The 21,012-nt window shown below is 39.6% G+C and overlaps 4 protein-coding genes across 9 annotated transcripts; all 4 read right to left on the reverse strand.

Annotated features, from left to right (window-relative positions):
- Positions 1 to 7: 7 nt before the first annotated feature.
- Positions 8 to 6,626, reverse strand: LOC104799202 (myb-related protein 3R-1). Of its 4 annotated transcripts, none has more exons than XM_010521601.2 (13): positions 6,394 to 6,626; positions 5,873 to 6,081; positions 5,594 to 5,648; positions 5,209 to 5,266; positions 5,013 to 5,107; positions 4,792 to 4,895; positions 4,541 to 4,669; positions 2,587 to 4,435; positions 1,693 to 1,958; positions 1,490 to 1,604; positions 1,152 to 1,340; positions 531 to 617; positions 8 to 238 (listed from the first exon to the last, which is right to left on the reverse strand). In XM_010521601.2, the coding sequence occupies exons 2-12, from the start codon at positions 5,944 to 5,946 to the stop codon at positions 549 to 551; spliced, it is 3,003 nt and encodes a 1,000-aa protein (XP_010519903.1). In that variant the 5' UTR covers positions 5,947 to 6,081; positions 6,394 to 6,626; the 3' UTR covers positions 8 to 238; positions 531 to 548. The 4 variants fall into 4 exon arrangements, with proteins under 4 accessions (XP_010519903.1, XP_010519902.1, XP_010519901.1 ...); XM_010521600.2 differs by lacking the exon at positions 8 to 238 and adding an exon at positions 253 to 354; XM_010521599.2 differs by lacking the exon at positions 8 to 238 and having other exon boundaries at positions 356 to 617.
- A 765-nt stretch (positions 6,627 to 7,391) lies between these two features.
- On the reverse strand, positions 7,392 to 10,206 carry LOC104799203 (coiled-coil domain-containing protein 25). Its single transcript, XM_010521603.1, has 6 exons — positions 9,983 to 10,206; positions 8,691 to 8,818; positions 8,414 to 8,517; positions 8,212 to 8,299; positions 7,977 to 8,038; positions 7,392 to 7,889 (listed from the first exon to the last, which is right to left on the reverse strand). Exons 1-6 carry the CDS (start codon positions 10,093 to 10,095, stop codon positions 7,737 to 7,739), a joined length of 648 nt encoding a protein of 215 aa, XP_010519905.1. The 5' UTR covers positions 10,096 to 10,206; the 3' UTR covers positions 7,392 to 7,736.
- A 1,472-nt stretch (positions 10,207 to 11,678) lies between these two features.
- Positions 11,679 to 14,616, reverse strand: LOC104799204 (pentatricopeptide repeat-containing protein At5g25630). Of its 3 annotated transcripts, none has more exons than XM_010521606.2 (4): positions 14,469 to 14,616; positions 13,979 to 14,048; positions 12,809 to 13,693; positions 11,679 to 12,659 (listed from the first exon to the last, which is right to left on the reverse strand). In XM_010521606.2, the coding sequence occupies exons 2-4, from the start codon at positions 14,021 to 14,023 to the stop codon at positions 11,868 to 11,870; spliced, it is 1,722 nt and encodes a 573-aa protein (XP_010519908.1). In that variant the 5' UTR covers positions 14,024 to 14,048; positions 14,469 to 14,616; the 3' UTR covers positions 11,679 to 11,867. The 3 variants fall into 3 exon arrangements, with proteins under 3 accessions (XP_010519908.1, XP_010519906.1, XP_010519907.1); XM_010521604.2 differs by having other exon boundaries at positions 13,979 to 14,045; positions 14,465 to 14,616; XM_010521605.2 differs by lacking the exon at positions 14,469 to 14,616 and adding an exon at positions 14,406 to 14,426 and having other exon boundaries at positions 13,979 to 14,045.
- An 870-nt stretch (positions 14,617 to 15,486) lies between these two features.
- LOC104799206 (beta-adaptin-like protein A) lies at positions 15,487 to 20,432 on the reverse strand. The gene is made up of 11 exons (XM_010521609.2): positions 20,190 to 20,432; positions 19,209 to 19,725; positions 18,969 to 19,093; positions 18,664 to 18,862; positions 18,155 to 18,383; positions 17,889 to 18,055; positions 17,571 to 17,780; positions 17,013 to 17,123; positions 16,727 to 16,903; positions 16,131 to 16,583; positions 15,487 to 16,031 (listed from the first exon to the last, which is right to left on the reverse strand). Exons 1-11 carry the CDS (start codon positions 20,240 to 20,242, stop codon positions 15,741 to 15,743), a joined length of 2,532 nt encoding a protein of 843 aa, XP_010519911.1. The 5' UTR covers positions 20,243 to 20,432; the 3' UTR covers positions 15,487 to 15,740.
- Positions 20,433 to 21,012: the final 580 nt, after the last annotated feature.

Here is a 21,012-nt window from a genome sequence, read left to right on the forward strand (position 1 = left end):
AAAGAGTGTCAACGCGTGGAAAGAGAGATGTATCGGTCCCGAGAGGCAAGGCTATGTAAGGACGAACGAGCGATTCTTCGTACCTCAGTCACGACAATACTGTTGCCTCCCTTGCCCTCACGTCCTCACGTCCATTTCCAGTCTCACCTACACGCCCTCACACACCCTCTTTGCTCAGGTTACCCGTGGTTGGTGGCCAAAATCCAAATCCGAAATCGAACCACAGGCTGGATTCTCTCTGTTGATGGATACATATCCATCTCTTTAGTAGACGAGATATTTGAAATTTAGGGGTTTGATGCATTAATTGGCCTCTATCATATAATACTCGCACACACGCACAGCAGCACCAACCTTAGAAGCACAACCAACACCAAACAGTCCATTACATAAATATGTATACATTCCGAACACTCATACAGAACACCATCTACATAGCTCTCTCTTTCTCTCTCTATATATGTATATATGCATACATATACACAGTTATATATGTATATGTATGATGTAGAAGATTTCTTTTTTCTTACCTGCAGTAGGTGGAATGTTTAACGTTTGAAGTTGATTGATTTCACCGGCGACTCGCAATCGGTGAAGTCCAGCACACGGCGCTCCTCCTGATTTATCGTCACCTCAGATTTAGCATCTCACATAAACATTCCATATTATAATGGATCAGTTTGATAAAAGGGAAGAAAAAGATGCATCCGGGCTATTCCCGTTTCTCATTTTCATTCCTTTGCTTTTCAGACTTTCAGTGTATAATTGATGAATATACAATTTGCTTCTTTTTTTTTTTTTGATGATTTTGGTTGGGTTTCTAGTTTGATAATAACTGATCTTGAGAGGAAGCTCTCATAGGTAACAGGGGCAAATGTGTATTCAACGAAACCAGATAGATAAAAAATTTGGCTTGTAATGCTAAAGGTGGCTGCTGCAAATGCCCCCTAAACCAAATCTATCTCCTAACTACTCTGAAACTAAGGTTGCAATTTCGATTCAGACCAAAAAGTCATGACTGATCTCACTGTCGGGAGGTATATACCAAGTTCAGGTTTCAAATGATGCCAGAAACGTTTCAGTAAACTAAACCAAAATTACTCCTAGAGTTAAAAAATTTGGCTTATAATGCTAAAGTAGCAAAAACATACCTGGACACCACGAGCATTTTCGTTATCTTTGTTCATCTGGGTATGTCTCGATGATTTTTTTGGAGCTTCGTCACCTGATGGAACTTCCTTAACATCTGTCGATGCTTCGGCCTTATGCTCACTTGGATGTTTCATGAGTCCTACAGCGTTGTAGTTTCTGTCCCCAGGGCTGAAAATGTAGCCAATGTCCTGAAAGAACAGCGTAACATGACATAATACTGATGCTTCAAGAGTAAAAAGGTATCTTTCTTAGAGAACATGGCCTGAGGAGTTTCCGAATGTTGTTGAATAGGGCAGCTTTTTAATCTACTTTCCTATTTTGTAACAAGTGTCCGTACCTCAAGGGTCATTTCTGTGTCAAACCTTGGACTGCAAAAGATAGAGTTGATGAACAGGGGAGATTTCCAGGCTGATGGGGATTCAAGACTTCTCCTGAATGGAGTTCCGCATAATCTGTAGATCAACCCAGAAAAACGTTGATGAGAGGAGAACTGATGGAAAACAGAGAAAAAGAAGTCATGGAAAAGTAACCAAGATGTACATGCTAAGATTATCGTTGGCAATATTGCTTGTGCTGCTGTCAACAAGATGATCCTCCATGTTTCTTATGCGAGAAGGCGAATTAATGACCAAACAGAGACTTGCAGAAGAATGTTCTTTGTTAGAAGTGACCATAAGAGTTCTGTGCAAGTGGCTTCCTGGGGTGGAAACTTGTGATTTTTCTGCCCTGGAAATGGATTGATCAGGTGAAAACGGAACTTGTTTGTTGGTATTGCGTTCTGGAAGAACACAGTAGATGCTCTCATCCTGCATGAGATTTGAAATGCAGAATGTGAATGTAAAAACACATAAATGGCAGCAAATAGTTCCTGAGGTGAATAACTGTGAAATGCCTATAACTCTTGGGGGTTTGTACTTGAGAGCAATAATTTTCTATTTGGATTAACATATGCACATAGAATTTTGCAAATTGCAGTGTCTAAATCAATGATCAACTGACATTACGGTTATCAGACAATCAATGCTGCATAGGGTATGAATTCTAAAGCACAATGCAATCAGAGGTCAGTTTTATGATACACAACTGAAACCTGTTGGTTCGGGTACAGTTATTTGATCATTATAGGTTTCTGATCTAAATACATGTAAAAGCAGTAAAGGGTCATTTTAAATCCAGTACCACAGCAAAAGTTCTGGGAAAAAATGCCATTTCTAAAAGAAAAGAAAATGCAAATTTGCTAAGTTCAAAACAGGTGAACTGAGGCAGTTTAAGGAATCTTAACGGAGATTAGGAACACAGATAGCACCAGAAGATGGCTATGGCCATCATCAGATAGTAACAAGTTGTATAAATATTTCTGCAAAACCAGAACCTGGAGGTTTAATAGATTGTGGGAAAGTAGACGACTCAAAATATGTAAGACCACAGACTTACATTTTGAGCAGCTGGTTCAGATACATCCTTTGCCTCAGTATTTGATTCCGAGCAAGCTTGTTCTCCATTCTTAAGAGAATTTCTGCAATGGATGTTTTCCACAGACATTTTACGACTTGACAGCAAAGAAGACTTATCCTTCCCATTTTCTTCGTGCTCTACATTCAAAGCTCGACAACAGTTTTCTTTGTCTTCATGGGAGGCACCAATATAGTTCACGGATATAGATGTAGGAGATGATAGAGATGATTCTTGATCCCCACTCTCACCAAACATGACATCTAGACGTGAAAAATCTCTTGCCAAACTGCTTGTTATATCAGTTCCAAGCTTTTTATCACTTCTTCTTTCTGATAGTGGTGTCAGAAGCTCGCGGTTCCGTTTCTTCAAGATTGATTGTGCACCAACAAATGTCTTTTTTCCAGCTTTGAGAACAGCACCTGGACTGTGATCTCGAGTGGGAGAGTCCCATGGCCTAAGGGGACTCATGCATGTCACAGTGGACATCAGTAGCTTGCGCATACCAAGAGGGCTATAGTCTTGCAGCAAATCATTCTTTGATTGCGTAAGATCGCAGCTGAAAAAAGAGAGATCTAGGCTGGGAAAACAAAGAGATTCATGACAAGAAGCTCCCAGGTCTTCATGCTGCATCTCCTTATTCACATCTGGCTCGCATTTGATAGGAGGGGAGTCTCGCTTAACATCTGACAGAGAAGCAAAATCATTTACTGGAACCAACTTTTTGGAGTCATTCACATGATATGATTGGTCCTTTTGGCCAGAAGTTTCAGTTTCCTCATTGGCACAAGGAGAATTGGTTGGAACATCAATGTATATGAAACTATCCTTTGCATTTATGCCGCATTTTGGTTCTACCTCAAAAGGATGACAGATCAACCTAGCTGATTCCTTAGTACACTTATCAGATGATATTATCAAAGGAGTGGGCCGGAGAGTTTCCTTGCATGGTGCTGCCAGTGCAGAGAATCTTGAAGAACAGCTTTGCAGAGCAAGAGTTTTGGTAGCTTCTGATATCTGATTGTCTGAAGATGATGAGCAGAGAGAAGAATCTCGATGTTCTGCAGGATCAGCCACTTTTGGCTCTTGAAGCAAGGATCCAGAGACATACAGCTCCTTATTTTCTTGATTGGTGAAAAGGACCCCAGAACATTCACCATCAGATATCAAAAGATTTGTTAAGTGTTGATAACTAGCAATATCCATACTTGGCATAGAAATCGAATCTTGCAAACTAGATGATGTCTGAACTGGTGGAGTTTTAGATTTGATTCCCTCATTCATGTAGATGGTAGATAACTCTGATATTTCCTGCCTCAGCTCAAGTGAAGCAATATCAGGTAGATCTTGCAAACTGAATTGGCAATCCTGGCTTGAAGAAGTTACTACACTGTGATCAGGAAACTTTGAGGAATCCTCCATTTCACAAGATACTTCTGAAACAGTGGCTGCTATATCTTCCAATTCAGGGTAGAAAAACCGATCTAGATTATATGCTGCTAGTGTGGCATGCTCATTCTCGCATGGATTTTCACTTGTGTGGAAGTGTTGCCCGGTACTTGAAAGTCCAGGAAAATCTGTAGCAGATAGTGAGTAGCCAGCCGTACTTGAATTCTGACTACTACTTTCAGGTTCCTTCTCTTCCAATCCACCTGAGCACCCACTATCATCAGTAGTTCTCTGCATAAGACCAGAAGATGAAAACATGGAACTCTTCTGGAAAGGAACTACAGGCAAGGCCTGGTACTGATCAAGAAGGCCAGACGCCAGGTAGGAATCAAGCTTCTTCTTAACCGAACTGTGCCAGTGATTTTTAATCCCATTATCCGTCCTGTTAATAACATAGGAAGAGGAATGATATTTCTAGGAACAGTCAAAAGAATATTGTGAGAAGAATGATGTATAACAATGCTCAAAAGACAGTAAAAGCGTGTACCTCCCAGGCAAGAACTTTGTTAGCTCTGCCCATCGATTTCCATAAATCTGATGGGCACGAATCAGAATTAGCTCCTCTTCCTGAGTCCAGGCCTCCTTGTTTATGGAAGGATTGAGGTGATTATGCCACCTACATGAATTACAATCGTTTTAAATACCCATGCAATTTTTATAATGCAAAACTGCTCAAATCCAACCTGCAAAATTGTCCCATTATAGTTAGCAAAAAGTAGCAAGTCTATGAGTGTAGACCTTTCTCTGCATTGCTTCCCTATACGCCCAGGTAAATACCGAGCAATTGTGGACCACTTCTTCGGTCCATATTTATGGACTAACTGAATTATCATGTCATCCTCCTTCACACATGTACGAGAGCAACAAGAAGCAGTGTCACCAAGGATATTTCAGAACTATAAAGCTCACAGAGTATGCAAAATGCACATAACACGAAGCAGTCTCTGCTGTATTCTCACCTCTTTTGTCCACGGCCCTTTCACAAGTTCTGGGTTTAACACCTTCTGCCACCTGTGCAGGCACTGGACATCTGTCCGATCCTTGAAACATTCGGCTAAAATTCATGAAAAAGTATACCGAACAGAATGAGTGGCATTCCAAATTTACGAAAAGAAAGACAAGAAATACATATTATGTCAAATTTGTTCTACAAACCTATCTTTTTCCAGTTCTTTCCTTTAAAACGCTCTACAGCCGTTCTCAGGATCTCATCCTGAAAACATATTTGGAAAGAAAATATCAAAGTCAGAATTTCAACAAGTCAGTATGCAGATAAGTATTATGTAATATTTATGTAAGTATCTCCGCTCCAGTATAAAAATCTAAGCATACAAAGGAAACTAAGCAAAAAGAACTATCAGTTATACGCAAACATGATCATTGGTGCAAGGAGTTATCATAATGAAACTCAACAAACACAGGCCAGACTCTTGCTTATATCAAACACAGGACACCGGATTAAAGAACGGATAGGCAGAGAGGATTGCCATTGTGTTTTCAGCTATTAAGAATGAAAGCAGGATGAGACATAAATTCCCACCTCCTCTGCTGTCCATTGACCCCGGGTGGAACGTCTTGCAGGGCCACTAGTCCTCCTGCAAAAGCAATTTCCATGCAATTCAGTGCTTGATGGCTTGACTAACATGTTAATCTTCTTAGATGGACACAGAATAGAAACAAAAGTAGAAACTTGTCAATCGTGCTTGTTCATACATGCACAATATGTATTATCAAGGGAATGGCCTTCCAAACATGTGGAGGCATATCCATGAGAATTGACAACTCATTAGCAGCACAAAAAAGGAAAAAAAAGGCATACCCGTGACGCGTTCGTTGGTTTCCATCAATGAGCCCCTCATTGAGGTTTGAGACTGGTGTACACTCACCTTGCATACTTTCTCAACAAAAAAGCAACAATGTTTACCCCAATCCCAACACGACGTTTATTTTCTTCGCAATTTGTACTCCGAAACATTATAGTCAATAGCCTACAACGATTTCAGCCCTTCGTTTGCACCATTCCACGAGCTGACGAAAAAGAAGCAACGAAAAAAAAATTAAAACAAAAAATGCTATCAACCTAATTCAAATTAGAACTTCAACACCATCTAAATTCGAAGAATAAGACAAGACGGAACTGATTTTAGCTTCGATTTCTGAAAATGGCGATCCTCGAATCAGATCCCAGACACTCGAGCCTTTTTTTCAGAGATATGATTTGATTAACCAGGCACTAAATGCATCAACACACCAGACCAAATCCAACCTAGATATGAAGATCGACCAGACACAATTCAAATTCAGCAGATAAAAAGCCACAAACTCACCGACGCCACCTACCAGCATAAACATGACCACAAATCGATCGAGACTTCGCGCAACTGGAGAGACCAAAGGCGGCCCGTCCCAAGAAACAAAAGCGAAAACTAGATAGCTTGATCACAGAGAAAAATCCAGAGCCTGTTTGGAAAAAGAGAATTTATCTCAAGAAAGCGAGAGAAAATAGAGAGAGAGAGAGGAACAAAACGGTCGCGTGAGCAGCTTATTCAAACTCAAAGGGCGGATGATTTCCATTCGAGTGTGGTTTTTTCAAACCCTATATAGGTCCAAGCGTTGGTCTTCTAAATCAACGGCTGTGATTTAATATTCAAGTTTATCTCAACCGTTCATTTTAAATATTTCTTGTCACGTGTCTGAAACTTTTAAAGCATACAACGGCCATATCATTATTTGTTTCTTCTCTTTTTCTCCCCATATTTTTTTATATTTATGTATTTCACCCCAAATCCATTTTTCGTTACTTTTGTAACCTCATTTAGATTATATTTCCTAATCAAATTGAAAAAGAGTTGTTGGGTTTAATTCAAATTCTTCTATATATGAATGAACCTCCAATATGTAGTGCCCGGTTTTGGCGGCCCAAAAATACAACCGTTTGAAGCCTTGGCCCCACTTTTAGACCAAACATGTTCCAAAAAGTGCTGCAAATGTTCAAGACATGATAAAATATATAGATGAATATAGTTTTGTACTGAATATTTATTGTATAAATTCATATGAACACCGATTTTATATATCGAACATGAAATAATAAAATTAAGAATTTTAAATATTAGTTTATATTAAAAAGTAGTTATTAAAACGGAAAAAACTTCAAATATGAAAAATAGTTCTAGTTTGTATAAGAAAATGTAAAAACTGTAATTAGAGTGTGGAGTGACATGTTCACTTATAGCCTCTCTTAAAATTTTATAATGCAAATATTATATCTAAGCGATTCACGAATCAGGGTTATCCCTATAAATTCCATAAATAATGGGGCCCTTTTGGTAAAAAAATAAAAGTATAAGGTAGAACAAACAGAGATTATTAACATGCACAGACAGAAACCATGAACAACACTACCAAATATCACTGGGCAAGCCTTTGTCTGTTACATTCATGCTCCTCTCTTTTCACAAGATTTTAAGCATCTGAACCACTTCCATGGCTAGAACCCCAAGAACCGGATTAGGGTTTTGTCTCCAACACTTTGAAACAAACATCAAACCGGGCAATCACATAATTCTTGCTAGGGAACACATTGCCTTTCAATAGCTTGGATGATAACCTCTGGTAAAATGTCGAACCCCGGGCTGTTTTTTCTTCTATCTTTCTCCTTTTTTTTTCCCGTATCTTCGCCCTTACATGAAGTCGTCTTCGAGTTCTTGAAGTGATTTGTTGCTTGAAGCTATGTCTTTGTTTGATGTCATTTTCTCCGATACCATCAAGCCTTTGTAACTCCTTATCTCGGCTTGCTTTTCCTTCTCAAGCCTCTCCATATCTTCACGCTTTTTCTGCGTATGAGAAAAAAAGAGTCCGAGAAAGAATATTTCAGTAGCCCGAAGGATGAGAGATTTGAAGGTGTAACATAAAAAAACGACCTTCTCCCTCAGCTGTTGCTTCCTCTCAGCCCTCTCTGCAGCACCCACTGCCTCTCTCTCGGCTTCATCAACATAATTAAGAGGAAAACACTAGTTATTAGAGATACTAAAACAACGATTGACTGGACCGTCAGCCAGTAAACTGACATTCCATGAGCAGGTAAAATCACTTGCAAAAATAAAAATTTTCCAGAATTTGGTGTACAATGAAGAAACTCATAAACCCAAGAGTTACCTTTCAAATCAGGTTTTCTTTCAACTTTTGTTTTGTTCAATCTGTTAACTATTTCATTGATCCGCTTCTCCACTCTAACTGTCCGAACCTGGAAAAAACAGAGAATTGAGATAGGTATCTCTATCTATTCATAATATCATGCTCGTGCATTTTTCATGTATAACTACACAAGCAAAATTTCTTGAGAAATAGAGAAGCTCACCATCTTTGGATTGTGGAAACTGACTTGACCCACATCCATGGAGGCTGTTTTCTTCAAATTGGCCCATGGAGTGTAGACAACATCCACATTGTTCACCTTGTTACCTGGCACATAATATCAGACAAGAGAACCATGAGAAAACAGCCATTATCTGAGATTTTGCTAGAAACCCAAGAAATTGAAATGATTTTGAACGGTAAAAACAGTTTAGTCTAAGAATAATCACATCCAAAAGTTACGTTCCAAAAAAGGAGAAAAAAAAAGCTTTGAAATTTGCCTTGGATGGAGTTAGCTTTCACAAGGTGAGCACAGTCCTCCACCACTCCTTCACTAATGTCATCAATAGTCTGACCTTTGTGGAGCCTTAAGTAAACATGAGCAGATGACATCTTGTCCACATGAAACCTACATCAAATGTGCTTTAAAATTTAAGTTGCTTCCCAGAAACAGTGTTGAACAACAGCCTATGACCAATATAAAAGCCACAAAACTCCAGTCAAAATGTAAAATTTGAAACTAAAAAGTAATGTTGTGTCCGTTCTCTATAGCCATCGCGACATCAAAATAGCAAATAAGGTAGAAAAAGACAACAGACAACAATGAATAACAACTATGTGCTTCAGGAGAACTGAATTCACTGCTCAATAAATAGCCATACGTCTGATTAGGTCATATAAATAAAAAAAAAGACTTGTCATTTTTATATTATGAATGGATATGTAATTGCTGCCACCGATATCTCAGGGATTTCATCAATTTTGATAGTAACACTATATAATAGGTGACTACACCAGCATGACAGCAATTGACTCCGAACCGCATTCAGAAGCTGTTTTCAATCTGAAAACAGTGATGTTTCTAAACATCAGGGCTTTAAGGAAAGGGAACTAAATTCTCTCATTGTTCCTTCCTGAATGATTTCTTAGCAACTAACCAGAACCGAACACCAACATCACTTTACGTCAACAGACCACCATTTGTGTGAAAACCCCATTACACGATCAACAGAGACTAAAAGCAATCTAACACCAGAAATAAAAATGATGGTATCTTTCAAGCATGGTCTCCCTGAAGACGCCTGTTTAACTATCAGACAGAAACGAAAGGTTTGAAACAGGGCAATTACAGATGGTAACTTTCAAACAGAAGACAGCCATAATTCTCCGCCATTTCTTTTGCATCTCTCAGCAACCAGAAAAGTTCAGAGATCTTAACTAAACAGAGGAAATCACATTCTACCAGAATTCACAACTTTCTCGAAGATTCACGGCTAAGAAACCTGATCATCAGATATAATGCATAATCCAAAAATTCAAACAAGACAAAGGATGAGAAACAACAAGATAAGGCGTCATTGTGTAGAGTCCAATAAAAAAAAAGAATGAAAACCCAAAACTTAGATAAGGAAAAACCCTCATTTTCTTCCCCCCTCATTTCAATTCTTCACAGAACTCCAACAGAATCTCAGGAACCAAGGAAACTGCTCTGTCCAGAACCGTGACCAGGACGAACTCGGGGACAACAAGAAAATCGAATTACAGAATTCAGGTTTCAATGACAAAACATTACCAGATATCTTCAGGGAAGCCATACTTGATGAGTTCCTCGTTCTCGTACTTATCAAGTCCCATGAAGATGGTGTAATCGCCGGCTTCCGGTCGGGCCTTGAAGTAGAACACCATCGCTTTGGTCAGAGAAGGAACCCCAATGTAACGGAGACCAAATCTAGGGTTTCTCTCTCCCTCTCTCAGGAAAATGGGGTTGGAACAAATCAGACATCCATCATTGCTGACTTGGCTTTACCTTCCTTCGTTCACGTGATTCATTAAATACTATAAATAAATTCCGATAATAAAAAAATAAAATCTTTATGCACCAACACAAAATACACGATCGGACCACACTAATACAAACATATTAATATAATAAATCTTGATTTTATGATTTTGTAAAATACTTTCCTCTAATAATCTTTTTTTTGTCACAAACAGATATAGTAATTTAGTGTGATTTCCATTATACATAAATAAATCTCTCAAACTTTATAAGTTGATTATATTTTTGAAGTAAAGTGAATTATACTATTTTGGTCTTACTAATGATCGTACTTCTCAAATCATGTAGGGGTGTCAATCTGGCCGTGTCGAATCTCGATTCGAGAGTTTCGAGTTTGGGTTCACGTCGATCTAAGGGTTTTGAGTTCGGATTTAGATCGGTCCGTTTTTTTTCGAATCTATATAATTAAACCTGGAATCCGATCCTATAAATTTCCAACTCAGATCGAATCGACCGATCTATTCAAATTCTTTTGTAAATTTTATTTTTTCTAAATCTAGGTTTACTTGGGAACGTGTAATTAGAAATGATTTGGAATTGTTATAAATTTTGAAAGAAGTAAAGCGAAACCGAAATGAGCGGAAACGAAGAATCCACGCGGCCGATCCCAAATAAACTTGGGATTAAGGCGATTTGATGTTAATGTTGATGAATTTATTAAAAAACGTGAAAAAAAATTATCAGAGGGAAAAAAACAACAAATGAAAGTTATGGGTCAAAAATAAAATGTAGAGTATTGGGACACAAACATAAAAACAAATTGACTTCTCTCTTGCATGTAGGGGTGGACACGGGCAGATATCCGAACTTTTTAAGATACCCTTATCTCGACTTCGGTTTCATCGGGTTTTCGATTGCAATGTCTCAATATCTATCTCACAAAACCCGGATACCCGAATTTTGGATATCCGTGACACGAGACCGGGTACTCGTGAAACCCAAACCCGTGTAATCTAATTTATTTTGTTGTTCGAAATATTGGTCAGCGCCTTTTATTCTCCATATCGCATGTTACCCTCGATTCCATCTTCCGATGTGGGACGAAAAGGAGCAAAACTCAATTGTAATCTGGGTCATATCTTAATGGGGCGAGGCCCACAGTCCAATTGTTAAGGTTATTGTTGTAAATTTATTAAATATTAAGGGTATTTTTGTAATTTTTAATGTATCGAATACCTGGGAGATGACGAAATTTTCAAACCCGAACCTGAATCCGAAACTCGGGTTTTCCATCTCACAAGACACGATCTCTATCTCATTGACTCACGGATAATGAGTCTCGGATACCCGCGAGATAGGGTATCCGGAAACCCGTGGTTCTCGGATAAAAATGTCCACCTCTACTTGCATGTTCAGCAAACCTGGGTTCGTGGTTAGTTGTACTTTCTACCCAGAAAATGAAGTTTCAGAAGCCATGTAAAACAGAAACTGTGTAAGAACTGTGATATATATATATATATATAACAAATCTTATATGAATGTACACAGAGTGAGTTTTCATAGTATTAAACACATAAATTTCAACAAAAGAAGACGAAGAAGGAGAATGAGGTTCAAATCTTCAGCTTCAGACATGAACATGGACAACAGGGTGGAGCCAGTCCTTTTTTTGGGTTCTTCAGTTCAGAAACACTGTACATGAATGTGAAGCAAGCTGGTTGTAGATCCCAAATTGCCCTTGAGACTGCTTCTGGCAAATGATACGTGCCCTAGCTCCGAGTTTACCCGTCTGAACAGATAGGCTCATCATGGATTTGACAGTCGACATTGCCCATTTTCCGACCGGAATCTGCAACTGGTTACAGCTCCATGTCTGCTTCTGGTAAAGCTTCTCTAACCTGTCAATGGGTATCTCTCCGCTCTTCAATGCATTAAGCACAAAGTCAGACTCTTCCGCCATTCCAGCTACACGCCAAGCTTCTGCTAACAGCATGAATGTTGATTTCTCGGGCTTGACACCGAACTCTCTCATCAACTGCAACACCTCTTCCACTTTCCATGGTTTCTTGGCCTCCAAGTAACCCCACATCAACGTCTCGAACGTCTTCAGGTTAGGCGAAACCCCGAATTCACACATCTTATCGAAAACCCTAATGGCATCTTCCATCCTTCTGCCACTGCACCACCCACTGATCACAGTGGTGAAGATCACGACGTTGGGTCTGCATTCATGTTTCGATTCGATCATCCTCTCCAGAATCTCTTCGGCCTTCTCGGGTTCTTTCCCCCTAATGTACCCTTTTGCGAGAATGCTGTAAACGTGAGCGTCTGGTCTGACTCCGGCATTGATCATCTCTTCGAACACTTGTGCACATTTGTCCATGTACCCTGCTGAGCTCCAAACGTTCATCACTGTGCTGTATGTTATTACATCAGGCTTGACCTTGCACTCTTTCATCAGGCTTAGAACCTGCATTTTCAGCGGACAAGATTTCAGAATTTGATCTCTCCTCCAAGGTAAAACATCGAAACTTGTGGTTCGGATTCGGATTAAGTTTCACGGGTTCTGGTTTTCTATTCTAAATGAGATATTTATAATATTGACGAGACTACAATTACCTCATAGATGCCATCACGGTCCATGACCTCAGTAAAACCTTTGATCAAAGAGTTGAGTACCACAAGATTCGGATACACTCCCAAATCTTTCATTTTACGGGCAAATCTCAATCCATCTCTCACTTTCCCTTCTCTGCAATACCCTCCAACCAAAATCCCACAAGTTCTTCCATTCACCTTCACTTTCTGCTTATTCTTCTTCTTCATCATCATCTCCTCAACCACCACCTCTTCTGCTCTCCTGGTCTCCCCTTTCTGCACATAATACGTTGCTATCGTGTTGTAAGTCACTGTATCAGGCTGAATTCCGCATCCTTCCATCTTACGGACCACATTCCACGCCTCCTCGACGTTGTTTTGCCTGCACCAAGCTTGAATGAGCACGTTAAACGTTCTGAGATTGGGCCTGACGCCGCTATTCTCATCTTCAAGCATCGAATCCAACAGCTCTGACGAAATCTCGGGCCTGCCAGCGATTCCATACCCTTTGATCAACGTGTTGTACGTGCTGGTGGTGGGTTGCAGACCGAGTTCTTTCATTTTCGACAAAGTTCCCAACGCGTCGTCCATTTCCCCCGATTCAGAGAAGGCGTTTATCACTGCGTTGAAGAAGATTGAGTCCGGTTTTGTCCCGCTCCGTTCGACCCGTGAGATTATGGAGCGTATCGAGCCGTAATGCTTCTGAACCGTCGTTGCAGCAAGGAGAGTCGTGTATGTGATCAAGGACGGTTTATGGCCTGCATCTATCAAAGTTCTGAAGACGGTTTCCACTTCGTGTGGCCTTCCACATTCTATCAGAACGTTCATCAGCTTCGTTCTCGATCTCACTGTTCTGCAACTGATTCCTTCTGCACATGACTTGCAGCTATAGTCTCCATTAACTGCCTGTAATAGTTTAAAAAGCCGGTCTTATGCCCTTTCATAGTTCTTGTAACCTTTCAAGGATAACACCAACAAGATCAACTCCAGGATCATAATTTCGATAGCTCAGGACTACGCATTAGCTACAAAATCTGTACCAAAAACTGAAGAAGTGGGCGTAATTCGATTCAAGAACAATGAACTGACACCAAGATTCTGCGAATATCAAACTCAAACAAGTAACGGGTTCTGTTTTTTTTCCTCATCAGACAAGAACCTCGGCTCGAACCAAGTGATTTAAATGGTTACCTTAACTGGAGAGCCTTTTCGAGCACTTATGTCTTCTTTAGCCATAACTGCAGATTGAGAGTTATACCTGGAAACAGAATAAGCGTTCTTCTCAAACCATGCAAGAGATCCGAGTTTCAGAATCTCTCAACACAGGCAAATATTACACACAAGATGAGACAGAGGAAAATTAAGTTCCTGGAACGTATGCGGATACATATACACAGGCCTTTACGTACAAACAAATTCCCAAACGCAGAAAGATCCGCGCTTTCCAGTGGGTATTTTTACGTAATCTACACCCAGAAGAACGATAAAACAAACCAGAGAAACCCCTATCAGTACTCCATCCGGCGATCAGTTTTCGGAGATTCAAAGATGCAAAGAGAAATCAGAACACAAAAAATTAGATGGAGTTCCAAAATTTCAGGGAAACATAAATCCGTACGCTTTCTTCGAAGAGACAAAAACCGGAAATTCTATTACAGAGCAATAAAGAAGAAACACCTGTTTTTTTTTTTCACTTAGCCCATGGGAGAGGAAGAATCTCTGGTTCTGTGTGCAGAGCTATGGTCCATGGAAATTCATTAAGAATAAAAAAAAAAACTGAAAACCAACGTCCATAAAGCGTAAATAATAGTTATTTATTATTTGTATTTAATTTATTTATTTGTCATGGGGACAAAGAAATGGAGATAAGGCCCCCAGGAGTGGAGGCTGAAATTTGGGAGAAAATTTTCCCTTTTATCTTTTCCTTTGTGACAGGAAGAGGGGGGGAAGAGAGAGAATGTTCACTGAGTGTTGTTTATTCGTGCCATAAACGCCACGACGTTTGATGATGGAAACAGCAAACGACATTTCATGCAAAGCCCATAATCAGGCCTTTGAATGGAGAAAATCCTTTGGAATTTTTAGATTTTAAAAACCAGAAAAACTACTTTATGAAAAAAAAAAAAAACCAAAAGCTTACATTTTTTTTTATTTACAAATCTACAAAAGCCAAAAACCAAAAACTAATCCAAAAATTCAAAATAAAAACCCCATTCATTCAACACCGGGATATTTCTATCCAATAAGAGAGCCACGGTAAAAGAACTGCACGTCGTTTTGTTAAAACATGTCACAAACGTGAACGGCGTGACGAAATCCCTCGGAAACCAACACCACAGAAAGATCCCATTTCCGTATCTCAGCACGTTCTAGTTTCTTCCCCATACGAAGAATTGATTGAATCTCCGCCGAAGTTTAGTTTCCGGGAAAACACCATATTTTCTCGAGAAAATCGTTCTCCAAGAAGAAACAACAAAACAACAAGGTCAAAACTCTCCAATGGTTACCATCTCCGAGCGAAATTTCGTCCTTAGAATTGAATATCAACCTCGCCCCTTCTCCAACTAAGTATCTGTGGACATGCATAATCTCCGGTCAAAACCCGAATTCAAACACGAAATCGGATCCCGTCAAACCTGTACTCGTCATGTCGGGACAACTACAAAAAATTTTGGGTACCCGACTCGTGGGTCAGACGGTTACTCAAAATTTCAGGTCCATAAAAGACTCTTACATGACTTTGGTACAACAAATTGGCTCACCTTTGAAAATTGGATCCAAACCCTAGTAGTAATGTCTCAAAAGTTCTCATGTTCTTACATATAACAACAACTAGAACAAGTAACAGCAAAACAAAACAAAAAAATCTCGGCTGTAGCATTGTACATCAATGTACATAATCTAATGGCAAGCAAGATGGGCACGTTATTGATATATAGAGATGAAAAAAGATTCAGGGCGTACTGAATTTTGATAGCGCGGATTCGAAGAGGGAGGCGAACGCCTGAGATGATCTCTGGTCGTCGGCTTTCACTTTTATTTGAGCTTTACCTGTTGAAGAGTTGATGATACACTCCACGAGGTAGTTCGATGGCTCCGATTCCTTTTGTGCAAAAAAGAAGAATTTGAAGTTCGGGGATTGACCTCCCGAGGCAATGCAGTGGATCGAGTGAGTTTGCATGTGCCGAATAAGTGCTTGCGGAACAGTCAGTGCCGCAATACCCTGAGGACTGATGGAATACTCCTGCACACAATCTCTTTTCAGTCCAGCCGACGATATCAATGCATCAAAATAACAGAAGATCTAATAGGGAAAAGTTAGGGAAAGCTTCCAAAACAAAACCTGTGTTAATGAGATCGGAAGTTGACGCCATTTCTGCTGGAAAGTGCCTGGATCAAGAGAAGCTCTAGGGTTAAGCTTCAGAGCAGGCGGTAATGGGGTCTGCGCAGGAGCTGAAGGTAGACCTAAACCGAGGAGATCGTCAATGGCGAAGCTGGTTTGAGGGGCAGAGCCGCCCGAGACAGCGGGCCCAGAGATAGCCAACTCTTGCATTTGTGAGGTTACATTAGAAGAGATGTCGAGTGAAGGAGCCGTGTAAGCAGAACCATTATTGGTATGAGCACCTATGGTGTCTTCCTTCTCATCGGTACTAAGTAGCAGATCCTTGTCATTTGCATCGACCTGATGGGCTGGAACAATTTCGTTACTCGCTTCAGGTGTGATGGCGAGATTTCCAAGTTCGTCCGAAAATTCAAACGGACCACGATGTTCCTTATCTGTGAACATGTAGGACGGCTGCAAGAATTTGTGCATATATGTTAAAGTTGGGGCATATGGTCTAATTAGATACTTATGATAATGATATACAAGGTAACCTGTAAAATATCTTAATATAAATCTGACTGTACGATTTTAATCTGATCCCTCATCAAACATACCTTCTGGTAGACCACGGACAGGCTGTTAAACTCGTCGAAAATCCGATCTTTGATTTCACTACTTTGAGTGTCAGCAAAGACGGAAACAGCTTGTTTCGGAGGATTAACCACACGTTCCGCAACGTGTACATCATATTGCAAAAGCCGGTAGTAGAACAGGGCTCTATCATGAACATCCTACACCCGAAAATAAATGTTCCATGAGAGATCTAAAAACCAACAAGAAGAGACTTGCCATTTTCCAAAACCTAAGAATAGTAAGTAGAAATGGAAGACTGGTCAATACCTGGTGGAAATCAGCAATCCCTGCAGCTAGAGCAGCTCCCAGTGCTCTCTGTGTCTCAGGAGCCCTCTTGAAAAAGCATTTCATTGCCGCAGTTAGGAGGTGCAACCGAACCTGCTCAATGAATTCAAGCTCCGATCACATGAATGTTTCAGCATCTTCAGCTTACACATGAAACCATTGTTTCCGTAAAAGCTAGCATCAAATATATATTGGCAGATATGCATAAGCTGTCCAGCCATTATATGGGACTCAAAGTCCTCTTCACTATTTGTTCGCATCACCCTTTTCGCATTCAGTTCTTGCTTCCTCGATATATTCTATATCCACTGATCTCCGTCTGTTTTATCCTAGCTACCCCTTTGTTACACTTTTACAGCTCCCCTAACACTGCACATTCTTTATCGTCTATTTGTTCTTCTATTCCTTCCGTATACAGAACAACATGGTTATTTCCAGGGTGAAGTATGAACAAAGAGAACAGGCATGTGCAGAAGGCCAGAATCACAGGAACATTATAGGTCAAAAGTCAGAAAAACGACGAAAATGATGCATAACTACCTCAGCAGAATGCTCTTCCTCCCAGTTTTCTATCAAACTCTCCAAAATATAAGGAGCATCATTCATATCCTGAGAATACTCCCCCAACATCCATATTAGAGCTGCTTTGGCTTTTGGTTCCTGAATATTTTTGCTGCTGATATTCCCAACAACAGCAATACAATCATGGCTCCACTGTGGATACTTCCTTAAAAGGTCCTTTACAAGAACCTATACGAGGAACCAAGACACGTGAATTTGTCAAGAAAATGCAGATAATACCAGTTTTCAAATATTATGGCGCAACATCTTTGATATTTGGTAGATATGATATTTTACCAACGCTTCGGCAGTCACATAGTCCTTTTCCATCTCCAAAAACTGAAGAAGTCTATCAACAATTGCATTTACATCATACTGCTGTAAAGCAATCTTCCCAACCGCCCGAATCGACTCCCTTGCAATTGCAATATCAACATTTGCAGCATACTCACAGAGTTCCGTCACTGAAGAGCCAGAAAAATGCATCAGGCAAATAAAAGAGCCAAGAGAAAGGAAAGCTTCCTTATTAAAAAATTGCTCTCTCTACAGTTAGGAACAATTACCGATTTCATATGTATTGCTTTCATTTGCGACAGCAGTCAACATCTCAAGCTTCAGTTTTTTTACATAAGAAGGTTCATTATATTGGCAGTAGAAATGTTTATAATCCGAGGCAAAGACGAATGGCGCACGCATGACCAAAAGATGCAGGTGGCTCAAAATTGCATAAGATTGTTCTGGACTTCCTGAACTGACGAGTGTCAGAAGCGGAGACTTAATACGCTCATATACCTGTAGCAAAAATTTTGCCATCAGTGAGACAGTCAAGTTAAAGATCAACACGAGAGTATATGGTAATCAGTCAAAATCAGAATATATATTTTTCATCTTTCAGTGACTGTTTTGTATGGTGTATCATTTACAAAAGAACAAATTTTTGAAGCTTTTGGATAAATTTAACCACGAGAAATATTGTACTAACAATTTGAACATTTCAAAAACTAGCTCAAAAATTTAGTACAAAACAAACATACTTCCAATTATAAAAGGATAAAGGACACGGAGGTGACACCTGTTGATGAACGTCAGTCATGGACAGTGTCAACTGTAGAAATACTTTGACTGTTGCCAGGACAACAGCTCCATTTGCATGCTGAAGTCTGTCTTCCAACAGATTCATAATGTCAAAAATCTCACTACTATCTGATGGCACATACTTAACTGCCAACTCAAGCACAAGACACTGAGCCCACTCATTAAATTCCCTGATCCTGCATAAGGCAAAAAACACAATAGTGAGAGTTACCTCTCCATTCTCTGTCATCAAAACTATAAGGAATTGTGACCAAAAGTTAAAACACGAGCTTAGGAACATGCCGATTCAAGAAATAATATATAACTGGTTTGCTAAGCAAGGATTCCTTCTCCCTAGATGCATCCTCAGAGTTGCTAGCTTCTGAGCTCCAGATTTCTTGCAGTGCGGACAAGCAGTTAGCAACTACCTGAAAATATAATACAAAGAGCTTACCGCACAAACCATACAAGTGATATGTCACTTCTATCCTATGTTTTCCAAATGCACTCAACAAAATATTCTCCATACAGAACAAACCTAACCTGAGAATCCGAATCATGAAGCATCAACTGTTTCAGCATTGGAGGAAAATCAGCATCAATGCATGTTGAGGCTGATATGTGATACAGCTTCAGTACTCCAGTTACAGCTACCATCCTTACATAGCTGTTACTATCCTTTAGCCCGCTCCCCAAGGGACCCACCAGATATTCCACAAGGTTCGGCACTCGTAAGGAACACAGGCTCCTCAAAGCAAGCCCACGGATCATAGGGTCCTGATCTTTGCAATCCCTTTGGAGGAAATTGATCGTCAAAAGGGCAAGATCAGGATTAACCTTAGCATAATTCCCAACATAAAGATAACACATCTTTTTCAGGACAATGTCTGATGTAGCTGAGCACATGACCATTTCGCCAAATACGGATGAGACATCAATCCCTATTGTCATGTAGGAAATGACCTTCTTGAAGAGGTCACGCTTGGAATCATCAACTCCTGGTGCTCGGCTTCCAGCTAGCTGCCGAAGCTGTGATTTGAGATCCGAAACTTCGCTTTTCCTGGTGATCGACATTTTTTATTGTCAGCCCACTCTCAATTCAACCAAAGAGAGAGCAGTTCACAAAACATATCAAGTTATCAACAAATAATAGCAAAACAATGAAACTAACAGCTTCCTCTCATCATCCAGAGCTTATTCAACATAGTTAAGCTCATAATAGAGCCAAATCCCTCGAGATCGAGAAACATTACACCATTAATTCAGAAATGAGGCCACAACCATCGTAGATCGGCTACTAGAGAACTTCTGATTTTTCGAGCAGAAACAATACGGATCAAAAGCTTCGAGAACTAAGCAGTGCTGATTACGCATGAATCGTGACCAATCCATCGGTCCGAGACGATCAAATCCTAAATTCCTCCTAAATCTAGCTTAAAAACGATACAGGAAATAGCGAAATCCATTTTCTATCGATCGATCGAGAGATTCAAAGTGTGTTAAAGCTAGAGCCTAAGGATTTACCCCGAAGGCTGCGACGGTGATGGGTATCGCTGCGACGCGGCAGGAGGAGCCATGGCCGAGAAAGTGGTACCTCAGCTTCGGATGAAAGTGTGGCCGTTAGATACGCCGGAGAGTGAATTCCGATATCTGTCGACGATCAGAGAATATCCGAAGATATCAGAACCACGAGCTGCACAATGAGAGAGATTTCTACTGGTCGATTCCCGTGACCGAGCATGCCTAGAGAAAGATGCCGATCTCGACTCGATTGCCTCTCGACGACGTCGTCTGATATCCTATGAAAATCCCTATAGTTTTCGTTGTTCTCAAATTGACCCCTGAATTCTTATAACGTATGAAGGAAGTACTCTCTTCTATTTTCGATCACCTACTTACCAATCTGGAACATTTTTTTTTTTGTAATCATTGAATGAGTTATTGAATGAGTTGAAAAACTATTTTAATTCTAAGTAAAACATTGAATATTTACAAATATACAGATTAAAATTTGAAAAATAAATTATATTTTTTAAACTTCTTTATCCATCAAATTATCACAAAAAACTTTATCATAAATTAAAATAACAAATACAATAATTCCGAAACAAATCATTTGTTAATTTTTAATATTTTTATAGTCGTAATATTTTGAATCTATTAACTATTCCTTTCCAATAGAAAAAATAAAGGAAGATTATATATGTTTTAAAAATATTTCAATCTATAAAAATATTAAATTGTAAAAATATTTTGAAAAGGTGTGTAGTGATTGAGTTAAAATGTAAATTTTTTGATGTGTGGTAAGTAAATTGAGGAGTACATTTAGGTTTGTCAAACTCTAACC

The sequence above is a fragment of the Tarenaya hassleriana genome, unplaced genomic scaffold, assembly GCF_000463585.1.
Source record: "Tarenaya hassleriana unplaced genomic scaffold, ASM46358v1 Cleome6, whole genome shotgun sequence".
Lineage (NCBI taxonomy): Eukaryota > Viridiplantae > Streptophyta > Magnoliopsida > Brassicales > Cleomaceae > Tarenaya > Tarenaya hassleriana.

Excerpts from the sequence above, each read along its gene's own strand:
- LOC104799202 (XM_010521601.2), bottom strand. The coding sequence starts at position 5,946 with ATGCAAGGTGAGTGTACACCAGTCTCAAACCTCAATGAGGGGCTCATT. Across the intron at positions 4,436-4,540 it reads ACAAAGTTCTTGCCTGGGAG|GACGGATAATGGGATTAAAA; the intron begins GTACACGCTTTT and ends TGTTATTAACAG. Across the intron at positions 1,605-1,692 it reads GCCAACGATAATCTTAGCAT|ATTATGCGGAACTCCATTCA; the intron begins GTACATCTTGGT and ends GTTGATCTACAG.
- LOC104799206 (XM_010521609.2), bottom strand. The coding sequence starts at position 20,242 with ATGGCTCCTCCTGCCGCGTCGCAGCGATACCCATCACCGTCGCAGCCT. Across the intron at positions 19,726-20,189 it reads TCACCGTCGCAGCCTTCGGG|GAAAAGCGAAGTTTCGGATC; the intron begins GTAAATCCTTAG and ends GTCGATCACCAG. Across the intron at positions 18,384-18,663 it reads TGACTGACGTTCATCAACAG|GTATATGAGCGTATTAAGTC; the intron begins GTGTCACCTCCG and ends TTTTTGCTACAG.
- LOC104799204 (XM_010521606.2), bottom strand. The coding sequence starts at position 14,023 with ATGGCTAAAGAAGACATAAGTGCTCGAAAAGGCTCTCCAGTTAAG. Across the intron at positions 13,694-13,978 it reads GAAAAGGCTCTCCAGTTAAG|GCAGTTAATGGAGACTATAG; the intron begins GTAACCATTTAA and ends AAACTATTACAG. Across the intron at positions 12,660-12,808 it reads ACCGTGATGGCATCTATGAG|GTTCTAAGCCTGATGAAAGA; the intron begins GTAATTGTAGTC and ends CTGAAAATGCAG.
- LOC104799203 (XM_010521603.1), bottom strand. The coding sequence starts at position 10,095 with ATGGTGTTCTACTTCAAGGCCCGACCGGAAGCCGGCGATTACACCATC. Across the intron at positions 8,819-9,982 it reads GGCTTCCCTGAAGATATCTG|GTTTCATGTGGACAAGATGT; the intron begins GTAATGTTTTGT and ends CATTTGATGTAG. Across the intron at positions 8,518-8,690 it reads GAAAGCTAACTCCATCCAAG|GTAACAAGGTGAACAATGTG; the intron begins GCAAATTTCAAA and ends ATTATGTGCCAG.